The following is a 15587-nucleotide window of genomic DNA, read 5'->3' as shown; positions in this document are numbered from 1 at the left end:
TGAGGTCTTAAAAGCCTGTGGTGGGGTAACCTTGAGGATTCCTAGGCTATTACAGTAACTCCCTACTTTTTGCCTGAGGTGGGTGACAATAAAACTCCACCTCTCCTCCTTGGCCAGGAATCCTTTCCTTTTGCCCCATCAGCCTCAGGGGGATGGGAGCTGACATGAAGTCCCACGTGCGCCTTAGCCGCCTACTCTGGTCCTGTCTCTGTGCATCAGTCTCCTCATTTAGAGGAAACAAAACCTGCTTCCAGTTCCTTCTCTAGAACCAAGAATAAATCCTTATGGGCACAAAGAACTTGCCTGAGACAATTTCAAGAACGTAGTCATGTAATCAGTAAGTCAAACTGCATTCTCTCAACCTCCCTGATTTAATGGAAGGGGATGGGGAAGCAGAATGGCAAATAGGATGAAACAAGGTTATGTGTGATCTTTCCATGGGGACTCAGTGCTTTAGCTGCTAAAACTTAATAACGGTGGCCCCCACTGTCAAGGAGAATGATTAAGCCGATGGACAGATTGTCCTGATTTTTTCATTCATACAGTTTTTATTTAATCCTTTGGCCTGGTCTATACTGAAATCCAGTATCAGATGGAATCTAGGCAATGCCTCACCTTCTTGGGATACATTAGACCCCCGCCGTGTGTGAAGCTTTCATACTAGTAAGTAAAGGCAGACACTAAACAATAAGTAAGCAAATTACATGGTATGTTAGTAGGTGATAAGTGCTATAAAAAAAGAAAAAGCTGAACACGGTCTGGAAGACGGGGGAAACGGGCTGCAATTTTTTTCATTTATGGTAAAATACACATAAGATAAAATTTATCATTTTAATCATTTTTTTAAAGAGTACAGTTCAGTTGTATTAACTATATTCACGATGTTGTACAACAATTACCACTGTCCATCCACGGAACTCTTTTCATCTTGTAAAACTGAAACTCTGTTCCCACTACACAGATACCCCTACTCCACTTCCCCAGCCTCTGGCAACTGCCATTCTACTTTATGTCTCTATGAATTTGACTACTTTAGAAACCTCATAGAGTGGAATCGTACACCAGTTGTCCTTTGGTGTCTGGCTTATTTCACTTAGCATGTCCTCAACGTTTATCTATGTTGTAGCATGTGTCAGCATTTCCTTCCTTTTTAAGACTAAACAATATTCCACTGTAGCACATTTCTTTATCCACTCATCCATGAAGGGACACTTGGGTTGCTTCCATCTTTTGGCTACTGCAAATAATGCTGCTATGACATTGGCTGTACAAATATCTCCTCGGTACTCTGCTTTCAATTCTTTTGTGGGTGTATACCCAGAAGTGGAATTGCTGGGTCATATGGTAATTCTATGTTTAATTTTTTGAGGAACCACTGTACTGTTTTCCATGGAGGCTGCACCATTTGTGAATCTCACCAACAGTCAGTGTGTAAGAATTCCAATTTCTCCACATCCTCACCAACACTTGTTATTTTTATTTATTTTTGGTAGTTGCCATCCTAATGGCTGTGAGAGAGGGCTGCAAATTTTAAGGAGGTGGTCAGGGTAGGCTTTGGTGAGATGGTGGCATTTGAGACTTGCCAAAGGTGAAGCAGATGCTTTGCAGAAGAGCTTTCTAGGTAGAGAGAACAGTGGGTCCTGGGGCAGAAGCCCACCTGGCGTGTTTGAGGCAAAACAAGGAGACAGAATGGCTGCAGGAGGGGGTGGGAGAGTAGAAGAGACAAGGTCAGATGGGAGCCCTGGAGGGTTTTGAACAGAGGAGGGATGTGACCTGACTTTTAAAGAATCCCTCTGGCTGCTGTGTTGAGAATGGGCTGTAGGGAGACAAGGGCAGGAGCAGGCAGACCAGAAAGATGACCACTGGAGGGCTTCCCTGGTGGCGCAGTGGTTGAGAGCCCGCCTGCCGATGCAGGGGTCACGGGTTCGTGCCCCGGTCCGGGAAGATCCCACGTGCCGCGGAGCGGCTGGGCCCGTGAGCCATGGCCACTGAGCCTGCGCGTCTGGAGCCTGTGCTCCGCAACGGGAGAGGCCACAGCAGTGAGAGGCCCGCGTACCGAAAAAAAAAAAAAAAAAATAGATGACCACTAGAATTAACCCAGGTGAGAGATGACGGGGACTTGAACCAAGGACTAGCAGGAGAGGTGGAGAGAAGTGGTAGGAGTTTAGATGTAGCTCAAAGGCAGGACCAATAGAATCTCCCGATGGATTGAAGTGAAATTTGAGGGAAAGAGGGGTCAAAATTGACTCCAAATGGGATGGACAGAGTTACCATCAACTGGTATGGGTGAGGCTGAAAGGGGAGCAAAGTGCAAGTAAGATCAGGCGTTCAGGTTTGGACATGTGCTTCCATTAGCCAGCATTAGGACATTTCTTAGTATTCTGAAAGGGAGACCACGGCTTCTAGGTACTTTGCTACCTGAACAAGCTGGAGGATAAGGGAAACAAGTCCAGAGTCAGGAAGACAAATAACACCAGCACCACTGGTTGAGCCCTTACGTAGAGCCAGCCACTGTACTGGGAGCGTCCCAGCGGTGACCTCCCTCATTCTCACAACAGCCCTGCCATGCAGATACCGCCACTATCCCAACTTTACCGATGAGCGCCCCACCTTGGGGAGATGAAGTCATTAGTCCAAGGCCACCCACATGGTAAGTGGCAGAGCCAGGGTTTGAACCCAGATCTGCCTGACTCAAGAGTCCACACTTTTACCCCTGCTGCTGCTGAAGCCCAGGAGATGTCAGACGATTCATGGAGGTGATGGACTTAAGCTCAGTCTTGAAGGACGGGGTTGGTAAGAAAGGAGAGAGAGTGGATTGAGCAAACACAGGACGAAGTTCCAATTTCTCGTCCTTACTATAGGGCCCTGTGTGGCCGGGTCCCTGCCATCCTCTGCAGCCTTCCCTCACGCCACTTGCTCATGAAGCTCCACTGGCCTGATTTTGAGCTTTTTCCCCACACAATTCCCTCTATTTGAAATGCTCCATCCTATCTCTTTTTCTGGCTGACTCCTACACATGTCTGGGGGTTCGGCTCCAATGTCACTTCCTCAAGGAAGCCTTCTCTGATCCTCCCCTCCGCCATCTAGAACTACTCTCGTTGCATCATGCACTTGTCCTTTGTAGCCCTTAACACAATTCTCATAATTATTGTGCAACTGTGTGTTTAACATCCGCTTCTCCCATCGAACCAGTGCTGTCCAATAGAACCTTCTGCATTTCTGGAAATGTTTTGGACCCATGCTGTCACAATGCAACTACAGCAGCCACTCATCACACGTAGCTACCGAGCACTTGAAACGTGGTTAATGCAACTAAGGAACGGATTTTTCAAGCATCACCTATTTTACTTAGAAGTCAAATTTTATATTGTGCATTATACATGAAAATTATTTCACATACTAATTACATAATTTAAATTTAAATAGCCACATGTGGCTAGTGGCTACTGTATTGGACATTGAAGCTCTAGACTGTGAGCTCCTTGAGGGCAAAGACCATGTATCTTATTTGGTTGTAGAATCCCTTGACCTAGGATGGTACCCAGGAAAATCACTGACTGAATGAATGAATGAAAGAAAGAATGAATGAATCAATCAAGGTAGTCTGCATAACTTGCTTTCAAGAAATCATCCTAGAAAGGAGAGACCCAGGAAAATCTGACTTGCATAAGATCTCACAGTAAGGCAGAACTAGATATAAAATCTCAGCTTTCTGAATCTCCTGTACATGGTGCTGTGCCTGAGTGGACAGCAGGTGAAAGGCAGAGGTTGTTTGTGGTCTCAAATGACCCATCCTAGAGCTGTGTGAAGGTGCCTCTAACTGCAAGAGAGGACTATTTCGTAGACACCCTCATCCCTCTTCTCCCTCCCCTGACCCTGTAAACTACTTAGCAGCTTATAATCTATTAATCCTTGGCGTCCCGTGGGACTGAGCCTGTTCCAAGGTCCACTCTTGCCCACCCTCTACAGGGCACTCTGATTTTAAAAAATCCCATATTGCTCTCAGGCAGTCTGTTGCCAGCAATCTGTGAATAATATATATAGGGTGTGGTTTAAAAAACACCTATCTCGTGATGTGTAACTCACTCAGATTCACATGGCTGTTTTCTTTTATTCTTTTTTTATAAATGGAGGTTAACATATTTCAGGGCTAATTTTGACATAATTCAAATGTACTTTGGGGTTTGCAGATTACATTTTGGGGGAGTCCAGCCTAAGGAGTCTACAGATTTTGTTTTTATAAATTCTTTTTCAGATGTCATAATAATAATAGTTAATATGTGTGACTTCTTTGTATCTGCCAGGCATTAGCACACATGATCTCATCTGATCTTTCCCATAACCCTCTGAATCAAGTACTTTTATGACTCCCATTTTATGGCTAAGGAAACCGAGTCTCAGAAAGGTTAAGTCACTTGCTCGAAGTCACACAGCCAGGAAGTGGCACAGTCAGGATTTGAAGCCAAGTCTGTCTTCTCAAGAGTCAGTGCTCTTAACCAGCACACAACTTGGCCTCTCTAAGAGATATTATATGTATTTATGTGTATAAAGATCAGAAAAATAATCAAGAAACTTAACACTGGGGTTTGGGAAGAGAGAGACTTACTTTTATTTTTGTGCTTCTTTTTTGAACTTTATTTTCCCTATATTATATCAGTACATTATATTATATATTAGTATAAAAACTAAATTAATTTAAAGCTTAAGTAAAAACCTCTTATTAATTTTACTTTTTTAAATTAAGGAAGGATTTGTCATTCTAGTGTCATGTCTATATGTTAGATTAAATATACATGAATCTTTGAGTAATTTGCAAAGTTCACATGCTCTGACAGCATTTGAAAATTTATCCCAGTAAAACTGCAGTTCCAGTTCCAATATGTATTCTTATTCTGAGTACCAAATTTCATATTTTAGTCTCTGAATTATTTTTTATTTAGAGATAATAGGTTCGTTTTTAAACATGATATTTATTTTCAATGAATGTGGTATGTTTTCCTTGAGATATCTGCACTCAGATATGTACATTTTTATGTATTCATAGATCGGCTTTGGATACTATAACTGAGTGTCCTTTAGCATTTGTGAAATAATGCTGTGTTACGTAAGATATGCTATTTGAGGATCAATTAATAAAAGCTTAAAAGTAAAAATTTAATTAATTTAAAAATTTAATGAAAATTAATTTTATACTGATCGACAAGCAGACACTACACCCTTCAGTACTTACAGCTTCAGAGAGCTGTATCAGTCACGCTAAAAGTCACTTGGGAGAATTCCTCAGTGGCTTAGAGAGAAAAAAAACATTTAAGTCAAGTAAATACACACATACTAACAACAACAAAAAATTAAAAGAAAACTCCCATTAATGTTCTTTTTAATGCCCCATCTCATACTCTTGGAATTTGCTTAACAAATCACCGTCAGCTTGTGGTAGGAGAAATTTGTAAGCCCCTTTACAAGCTCCCTGTACTTGCCACTGTTTGATTGTATTCCCTCAAGATTTTCAGAGCAAATTTGGCATCCCTGAAAAATTCCAATCCTTTAAGCAGTGTATTCCTGAGTTCCCAAGGATAGCCGTTGACAGTGTGTCTCACTCCAGCTAGCTGCTACAAAAGCCGTTCATTCAGAAGAAGGCAAGAGGTTTCAGCAACGATGCACAGCCCTCTCATTCACACACACTTAATAAACAACAAGACTTTGATGAAGCCTCCTCTCTAGGAAGGAATCCCAGCTTTTTAGAAACCAGTTTGCAACATCAGTATCATTCCCTTCTAAAAGACCTTGCAGGAAAATTAGGAATTTCACAGCATAGGAGAAGGACTGGAAAGGACCGATGTCATTGCAGGGACTCATCAATTCAGTCCGCATTTCAAAACAGCAGCTAATGCTTTCTTAAAACACAAACCTCAAAATCCCTTTAGGATTGAGAGCCATTATAAGGGAAAACATAACACGGGTAGGTCCCCATACGATTCCGACGGATCTGAAAAATCGAACCGAGTCAGATATACAGATGCTGAGCTGATAGGGTAGGAAAATGGCTTGTCTCCTCCGGGCCTAATTCTCTCCTCTGAAACAGTTCCCTTTAAATTCAGGAAGCCACGCCGAGACGCCCCTCTGCAGGTTTTCCTTTATTAAAGGAAAACCTGTCTGCCTCTCACTCGCCCCCAGGATACTCACGGCAGCTGCCTTAGCTGGAATAAGTCCTCCTCCATGTCCGCTCTGCGACAGGACGAGCCCTTTTCATGGCCCTTACATGGTGGTGGTGGATGACGAGGGCTCGGGGGCTTCAGCACTAGGGCTCTGGACCGCGCCGCTTCCTCCCTCGGTGGCAGCTGTTCCGGGGAGGAAGCCGCCAGGGACCAGCCCAAGAGACAAAGCCGCCGCCGCCAGGAGTCCGCGGCGAGAGTGGGCGGAGAGGAAGAGGTGGAGGGCAGAGCTAGCTGCGCGCGGAGAGGGGGCGGGGAGAGCCCTTCTGGTTAGCGATATTTACAGGCTGTCGGTGGCTGGTGGTGTTTTACTGGGATGCCTGTGGGGCACACCAGCCTGTGAAATGGCTGTCTAGGTACCAATGAGCACTCTTTGCTTGACGACGCCTCTCTAAATGTTTATTTGTAGGGATTCATTAAGGTTGTTACTGGTATAATATTCTTGCAACCCAGGCTGCTATAACAAATGCAGAGAATGAAAAAATTTTATACGTACTCAAGCATTGAAGCATTGTTTATTGAGCACCTACTGTGTGCCAGGCACTGTAAGAGTCACCGGGCATATGACAGAGAACAAGTTAGAAATGACATTGTCGGCACAGAGCTGAGGTCTTTTATTTTATTTTACATATTTATTTACTTTGGCTGTGCCGGGTCTTAGTTGCAGCATACAGGCTTCTTAGTTGTGGCGTACGGACTCTTAGTTGTGGCATGCATGCGGGATCTACTTCCCTGACCAGGGATGGAATCCAGGCCCCCAGCACTGGAAGCACGGAGTCTTACCCACTGGACCACCAGGGAAGTCCCACAGAGCTGAGGTCTTGTGAAATGAATCAAGAAAATAAAATGTACGTTGAGTAGGAGAAAGCTACTCATTCATTCATTCAACAAGCATTAGTGAGTGATTTCTACAGTTCTGAGGAATCAAAGATTAATAAAACCAAATCCCTGCCTTCAAAATCCTCTTCATCTTGTTTAATGGCTCTCCCATCCCCCTTCCACTAGAATGTCTGCCCACCCCCCCTTTAGCATTTAAGTTCCATAAAGGTTTGTTGATGTACCCCAAGGGCCTGGAACAATAAAATTTATTTATGGACACTGAAATTGGAATTTTATATTCCTACCTACACTCAACCCCAGGGCTTTGCATTTTGAGCACTCAATAAATGATTGGTAAACTGAAAACAAACATCTTTCATTCAAGTGAGGAGGTTCAGTATCTATTTTAAGCCATAGAGAGTAGGCATAATAATTTATATCAGGGTTGGCAAGTTGGAGGTCTGTTGGTAATGGATCCAACTCATCCTGGTTTGCTCAGGACTTGAGTTATAGCACTGAAAGTTCCATGTCCTGGAAAGTGCTGGACCCCAAGCAAACCTTGACAGTTGGTTACTCAACTCCATACAACCATAAGCCAGATCCAACATAGAGATGCCTAAAAAGTTTTGAATACTTTTAAGTGCAAGATTTCAAACTATCCAACTCTTAGATAAAACTACAAGACTCATAGGAATAAGTCTTTATGACTTTGAATTAGGCAGTGGTTTCACAGACATGACATCAAAAAGCACAAGGGACAAAAGAAAAAACAAAAAACAGATATATTGGACCATATCCAAGTTAAATGCTTTTATGCTGCAAATGATACCATTGAGAAAGGGAAAAGACAACCCACCAAATGAGAGAAATATTTGAAAATCATATAACTAATAAGAGATTTACATTCAAAATATGTAAAGAACTCTTACAACTCAGTAAAAGACAAATAACCCAATTTAAACGTGGGCAAAGGACATGAATAGACATTTCTTCAAAGAAGATATATAAATAGCCCATATGCCCTTGAAAAGAAAAAGTGTAACAACACCGCAATCAAGATGCAGAATGTTTCCATCGCCCCAAAAGTTCATCTCTGGCTCCAGACAACCACTAAACCTCTTTTATCCCTACAGATTAATTTGCATTTTCTAGAATGTATATAGACAGAAGTATAAAGTACATATTCTTTTGTGTCTCAACCTCTTTCACTCAGCATGGCTTTGAGATTCATAAGTGTTACTGTGTTGTTTTAGTAGTGCATTCTTACTTATCACTGAGTAATAGTCTATTGTATGGATATGCCACACTTTATTTACCTATTCATCAATTAATGACCATTTTGGATTTTCCAAATGTGGAGTTATTATGAATGAAGTAGCTGTGAACATTCATGTACAAGTCTTTGTGTAGATTTACATTGTCATTTCTCTTGGACAAATGAATACGGAATAGTGAAATGGCTGGGTCATTGAGGTAAGATTATGTTTCTCTTTATAGGAAACTGCCAGCTTTCCAAAGTGTATGTATTATTTTACATTCCCATCAGTGATGTAGGAGAATTCCAGTTGCTCCAAATCCTCACTAACACACAGCATTGGTAGTTTCTTTAACTGTCACCATTCTAATAGGTGTATAGCGGTATGGCATTGTGGTGTTAATTTTTGTTTCTCTCATGACAAATTATGTTGACCATATTTTCATGTGCCTATTGGCCATTTATATCTCTTTTTTGGGCAGTGTCTGTCCAAATATCTTGACAGTTTGAGGGGAATTGTGTGTCTTCTTACTAAATTGTAAGAGTTCTTTACACGTTATGGGTACAGGTCTTTGTTAGATATATGTGCTATAAATTTTTCTAAAATTTGTGGCATTCATTTTCTTAACAGTACCTTTCAAAGAAGAAAAATTTAAATGTTGATAAGATTGAGGTTATCAGATTGTTTTTCTTTTATGATTTGTGGTTTTTGTGACATAAGAAATCTTTGTTTACCCCAAGGTTGCAAAGATTTTTCTCCTATGAAAAAACTCCTCGGAGAGTTTTATCGTTTTCGCTTTTACACTTAGGTCTATGATCCGTTTCCAGTAAATCTGTGTGTTTCATAACATTCGTTCACAATAATATGCCCTCTATATTTTTAGGTGTCCTTCCGTTTCTCTAGATCTCTATGGGTTATTTGGCCACGGAGGAAATAGGCAAAAAGGTTTGAGCAGGAAGACAGGAGACAGGGCTTGCATTCAAGCATTGTGACCTTAGGCCGGTCTCTCCACCTGTATGTGGCTCAGTGTTACCTGTAAAAGTGGCACTAATCATACATTACCCTGCCTGCTGTCCAGGAGTGTGGTGAGAATGGAAGGAGATGTTACAGATGCCAGAGCTTAGAACTGGTCCAGTTCCAGAGAACATGTGGGGTGCTATAACTCTCATCATTTCCAAATGATCTCTATTCCTCTCAGTGTTCTACCAAGTATAGAGTGTTTAGTTCTGAGTGTAATGGAGATGACTTTAGGTGATACATGGGATAAACATTTAGCCTACTTAAATGATCAAATACAGATACTTATTTTATGTATATTAGAAAAATATGTTTTTTTCCAAATGTGGAAACAATCTAAAAGCAAAAGAAATTTTAAAATATATATGTGATATAGATTAAAAAAAAACCTAAACTAATTAAACAAATTGGGAGATTAGGATGGACATACATCCACTAGCATGTGTATGGTGTGGGAACCTGCTATAAAGCACAGGAAGCTCAGCTTGGTGCTCTGTGTTGACCTAGATGGGTGGGATGGGGGGCAGGTGGGAGGGAGGTCCAAGAGGGAGGGGATATATGTATACATATAGCTGATTTACTTCATTGTACAGCAGAAACTAACACAACATTGTAAAGCAATTATACGCCAATAAAAAAATAAAATAAAATAAATAAAGTGACTTCTGCAGACAAAAAGAAAATTAAATTAAATAGTAAAGGTGACATCTGGATATGGCCAAAAAAATTTAGGATGCTATCCAAATAGCTGAAGCTTGTCAAAATGCAGATTTATGGGTATTACACTGATACATTCTGATCCATTTGGCTGGGATGGAGCCAGGAACCTACACTTTTAACCAGGAAGTCAGGGGATTTTTGAGCTCAGTGGTGTAAGGCCCAAATTTTGAGGAATGTTGCTCCTAGTGTCTTAGTTATCTATAGCTGCATAACAAATTACCCCCAAATTTAGCATCTTTGAAAAATATTAACAATTATTATCTTGCACAGTTTCTGTAGGTCGGGAATCCAAAAGCAAGTTATGTGGGTGGTTGTAGCTCAGGGTCTCTCATGAGGGTGCAGTCAGTTATCAGCCAGGGTTGCAGTCTCATATGAAGACTCGAAGGTCCACTTTCAAGATGGCGGACTCACATGGTTGGTAAGTTGGTGATGTCTGTTGGCAGGATGCCTCAGTTCTTGGACAAGTAGACCTCTCCATAAGATCCTCTCCTGAGCATCTACACAGCTAATATGGTCAGTGGCTTCTCCCAAAGTAAGTCCAAGAGAAAGCAAAGTTGATGTGAGAATGTCTTTTATGACCTGGCCTTGAAATTTACATACTGTCCTTATCACAATCATCTTTTGGTTACACATGTCAGCCTTATTTGATGTGGGATATGAATCCAGGATATAAGGGGGTCTTTGGGGCACATCTTGGAGGTTGGCTACTACACTCAGCTTCCCTTCTGTATTGTTCCCCATGTTTGAAACGCTCAGAAAAGACAGTAGAGAAAAAACACAAGAGTCTCTGCCAGGAAATGGGGTGACTAGCTTAATGGATGGCAGAAGTTAATTCTGTTATCAATTAACTCTTCTGGGCCTCAGTTTCCTCATGAGTCAGATGAGCTGGCCTCTCCTGGCCTCTTCAGTTAAGGCCCTTCCTGATTAGAAAAAGAAATAATTGTGACTTTTAAGATGTTATGATCAGATGTTCTGGGAAGCAATGGGCTAAAGTCTTACAGGGCTTCTGTCTCAACAGGAGGAAGTGACTTTTAAGCTAATGCCATTCTTACTGGAAAATAAAAAAGGAATCCAGTCACTGTTTGACAACATAAAAAGTAACATCAAATAGGAGGAGACATGCAAAAAACCATATCCAAGTTCTTGGAAACTTGCATGGGCTTGCTGATTTAATAAAATGAATATATGTGAAATATGAACTGATCAACCATATAAATTAGGTAATAATTCCCACAATTACTTATTGCAAATCAATTATTTTTATAAAGGATTTATATTGAAGAGCTCCCAAGAAGGCTTAAATGTGGGTTTATTGTGAGGATCTGTGAGGTAAAGCAAGCTTAAAAGCTGATTTTAGGATCTCTCTGGAGATTGGAGATCAGAGGGTTTGAGTTATAAAGGCTGCAACAATTTAGAACTACTGCATAAAGAAAGATAGACTTATATAGTCATCTCTTAAAAATGTTTCTAATTATGAAAGAAATAAATGATCATGGTAGAAACTCAGATAATATAGAAAAGCATTCAGAAGAAAATAAAACTTGCTACTAATCTACCACAAAGAGAGAACCAGAGTTACCATTTTGGGGGTATAGCTTTCCAGCCATTTTTTGATGCAGGGACACATACATAGACGGCTTCTTACAAATTCGGAATCATATTTATCCTATTAAGTGGCCTGCTTTTTCACTTTTCATGAGCTTCTAATGAGCATTTTTTACCAGAAGGAATATCAATTCTGATGCTGTATTTCCCCTGTGTTTTGATGATGCTTTTCAAGTTTAAAATTTTAAATTATTTTTTGAATAATAACGCATGCACATGGCACAAAATTCTCAAAGGACAAAAGATGGCCTCAGTCACACAGTTCCCTTACCAGAGGCCAGTAGTGTCCCCAGTTTCTTAATTATCTCTATATTTATAAACACTTAATCTTATTCTCACACAAATAATAGCATTCTCTTCCATTGCCCTGCACCTTACTGTTTTCCCTTAACAACACATCTTAGAATCTCCCTTATTAGTACACAAGAGGTGGTGCATTATTTTCATAGCACATAGAACTCCACTATACGGGATTACTATAATTTTTCTAGGTATTTAGATGCTTCTAGTCTTTTATTATTAGCAACAATGCTGCAATAAATATCTTTATTCTCATGTGTGTGTGATAAATATGTAGGTCACAGAGTATGTAGATTTGTCACTTTTGTAAATAGTCCAAATTACCCAGGGTGAAGATGGCACCCATTTACTTTCCCACAGGGATGCCCAAGAGTGCCTGTTTCTTCATATACTTACCATCACTGTGTATTATATTTTTCATGCATTGTCAGTCTGATGGGTGGAAAAAAATGTTTTCTGATTAGAGTTTTAATTTGCATTTCTTTCATTACCAAGTAAGGTGGAGCATCTTTTCAAAGGTGTAAGAACCAGTTATGCTTCCTTCCTAACTACCCCATTAAGGCCATGTGCCCAAGTGGGTACTTGAAACCAACACAATGTGGAGCGCTGATCACAGTGTGGGGTAGTAATGGTCCCATCTTGATGGACTCAAGCCTGAGGCAGAAGTGTTCAGCCTAAGACACAGATCTTAGATCCACATAGATCTGCCTGACATCCTGTTTGGTCACAAACCAGTTGTGTGACCTTGGCCAAGTCATTTTACTTCTCTGGGCTTTCCTCGTCTGTGAAGTGGAGATTTTTAAAAATACATTATGCTTTATGCACATGTAACACAACTTTCTAGCAAGTCATCTTTTTAAAAAATTAATTATTTGTTTTTATTTTTGGCTGTGTTAGGTCTTCGTTGCTGTGCGTGGGCTTTCTCTAGTTGTGGCGAGCGGGGGCTACTCTTTGTTGCAATGCACAGGCCTCTCATTGTGGTGGCTTCTCTTGTTGCGGAGCACAGGGTCTAGGCATGCGGGCTTCAGTAGTTGTGGCACGCGGGCTTAGTTGCTCCGCAGCATGTGGGATCTTCGCGGACCAGGGCTCGAACCCGTGTTCCCTGCGTTGACAGGCAGATTCTCAACCACTGCGCCACCAGGAAAGCCCCTGATGTGGAGATTTTAATAGAACCTACTTGATGGGGTTGTTGGGAGGATGAAATAGGACAGTGCACGTAGGTATTTAGCACAGGGATCCAGCCGCTAGCAAGTCTTTGGCAAGCAGTTTCAATTATTATGTTTACGGCAAGGAAAGTGTGAAACCCAGTGTATGAGTCAGGATTCTCCATATTTCTCAATTTTAACTTAAACAAAACTCTCTATAAGCGTATAAAGGAGTCCTGAGACCAAAAACTCTGAGAACCACTGAAATAGAACTTTTATTTCTTTACTAAAGCAGTTGCAACTACTTGCCCTGGAGTTGGGGGAAGTGATTAAAAGGGAGGGCAAATTCTCTCTGGTTCCAGTGCTGTCCAGTGCCGTAGCTGCTGGCCACTTGTGGCTATAGAGTACGTGAAAATCGTCTGGTTCAAATTGAGAGGTACTTAGTACAAAAGAAGAATGTAAATTATCTCATTAATAATTTTTCCATGTAAATGACAATATTTTGGCACATTGGGTCAAGTAAAAGATATTGATAAAATTAATTTTATCTGTTGTTTTTCATTTTAATGTGGCTACTAGAAAATTTAAAATGTTTACTTCCATATATTTCTATTGGACACTGCTATTCTGGAGACACACAGATTTGCCTGCCAATCTTGTTTCCACCACTTACAAGCTGTGTCAAAAGAATTTTTCTCTAAATTTCTTTTATTTCCTGGGATGTAAAAACTGTGAAGATTGAATATGAATAATGCATGTGACGTATTTAGCGATGCATTTAAGTAAACAATAAGTTTGGTGGCTGTTATTATTAAAGGTCTCGGTTTCTCTACAGGTGTCGTCAGAGATGGGCCACATGCTCATTAAAGGCCCTTCCTCTGCGATCCATTTCCACTCCGACGACAATTATAACTAACGGTGGCCAAGTCGTGATCCCGTTTTCAGACGGGGGTCGCCCTCTTCACACCGAAAAATAAAAATGACCCAGGGTCCCTTCTGTAAATGGGATATGTGTAACTATGAACAGGGCCCGAGCAAAACTTGAAAACCAAGCGGCTCCGCGCACGGCCTCCCGTAGTAACCGACGCCGACGCCCATGACTAAAGGGGAAAAGGAAACACAAGGCGGTGGTCCGTCGACTCCACTCCTCCGGCGAGAACCACTTCCGTTTCTTCCGGGAGCCCGTCCTTCGGTCTACCCTCCCCAGAAGAGCTGGGACTTTGGCCGTGGGTTCCGCCGTCTCGGGAGCCCTCGGAGCCCTGGGTCCGGCCGCGGAGATCGCGGCGGGGGCGACGGCAGGCCTCTCGCGCAGCCGCGATGCTGAGCTGCCGGGCTGAGGCGGCAATGACCGCGGCCGACAGGGCCATCCAGCGCTTCCTGCGGACCGGGGCGGCCGTCAGGTGAGCTTTGGGGGGCGGGACGGCCGGGGAGGCCGGGACCAGAGGGACCAGGGTACCCAGGCTGGCCTGTGGCGGCCCTTTCACGCCCTAGTAAGGGTCCCTAGGGGCCGGAGTGAGCATAACGGAGGCTTCTGCGTCCCGAAGTGTTGGAGGCCCAGGCCTTGGGGCGGGAAGGGCGACGGGCCTCCAGGGCCTCCAGGCAACGGCGATTCTGTCGGCACTCCCCAATTGTGCTGGCGCTCCCAGTTTTATCAGTGCCCCCTCCACTGCCCTCCTCCGCCTGCCAGTGCCTCCTCTAATCCTGTCATTGTCCCCAGAACTTCCAGGGAGCCTCAGCCTTGTCAATGGCCCCCTCGGAGCTCTCAGCGCCTCGCAGACCTTACCGGACCCCTTCATCCTTTCAAGATAACCCCAATCCTTCTGGGCTCCCTAGTCATGTCAGTTCCTGGCCTGCTAGGGTTCCCCAACCTGTCAAGCTCCCCAGTCCTGCCATGGTTCTCACAACCCTGTAAAGTGCCCCGGGCTTGCTAGCGCCCCCCACCCGCACTTTGTCAGTACCCCTCTTCCTGTCATCCCCCCCACACTTTTGCCAGGGATCCTTTAGTCTGTATGGGTCCCTAATCTAATTAGTGGCTCCTTATCTTGCAAGGGCACCTAAACCAATCAGGACCCCTTAACCTGTTAAGGCTCCCAGTCCTGTTAAGATCCCACATTCCAGCTAGGACCCCCAATAGTATGGGTTCTCAACCCTGTCAGGGTCCCTGTGTCCCTTCTCTTATGCACCCTCCCTCGGGCTCCAGGCTTCAGAGCTGAGCACTGTGGCTCCGTCCCTCCCCCGAAGCCCCCTTCCTGACCCTAAATGACTGAGACCCATTGCTCAGGTCAGCTTCCTCCCTCTGGAACTGGAGCAGTCTAAAGAGCTTATCATCCCAGGGATGGAAGTCCTCAGTGGCGATCCTGTCCAGTGCCCCCATTCTGTAAGTTGGGACACGGGCCTTGCAGTGGCCATGCCTGCGGTCCTACATCTGAGCTGACAGTAGAGCTGTGGGGAGAAGCCAGATCTTTTCACTCCCAGGCCCCACTACTCTCCTCGTGTTGTGGGGTTTCCAGAGT

The 15587-nt window shown here is 42.9% G+C and overlaps 2 protein-coding genes across 14 annotated transcripts in view; one reads left to right on the top strand and one right to left on the bottom strand.

Moving 5' to 3' along the window:
- The window catches only part of SVOP (SV2 related protein), an 86587-nt gene extending 80023 nt beyond the window's left edge, over nt 1–6564 (bottom strand). Inside the window, exon 1 of one of the 5 annotated variants that reach the window (XR_010836884.1) lies at nt 6184–6438. Coding sequence is in view for 2 of the 5 variants with exons in the window: in XM_059040328.2 (XP_058896311.1) it covers nt 6184–6218 (35 nt within the window). In the remaining 3 variants the exon portion in view is untranslated. Of the gene's footprint in view, nt 1–6183 lie in introns of all 5 variants that reach the window. The other 4 variants (XR_010836885.1, XM_059040328.2, XM_067015176.1 and 1 more) reach the window with 4 other exon arrangements.
- Nucleotides 6565–14259: 7695 nt separating this feature from the next.
- Nucleotides 14260–15587, top strand: part of USP30 (ubiquitin specific peptidase 30) — a 30307-nt gene continuing 28979 nt past the window's right edge. For 2 of the 9 annotated variants that reach the window (XM_067015182.1, XM_067015181.1), the window contains exon 1: nt 14272–14474. In XM_067015182.1, the coding sequence (XP_066871283.1) occupies nt 14392–14474 (83 nt within the window). In that variant the 5' untranslated portion in view covers nt 14272–14391. Of the gene's footprint in view, nt 14475–15587 lie in introns of all 9 variants that reach the window. The other 7 variants (XM_059040305.2, XM_059040302.2, XM_067015179.1 and 4 more) reach the window with 5 other exon arrangements.

The sequence above is a fragment of the Kogia breviceps genome, chromosome 15 (genome assembly GCF_026419965.1).
Source record: "Kogia breviceps isolate mKogBre1 chromosome 15, mKogBre1 haplotype 1, whole genome shotgun sequence".
In the NCBI taxonomy this organism is placed as follows: Eukaryota; Metazoa; Chordata; class Mammalia; order Artiodactyla; family Physeteridae; genus Kogia; species Kogia breviceps.
Note: the sequence above shows the minus strand (reverse complement) of the source record. Positions and strands in the feature narration are given on the sequence as shown.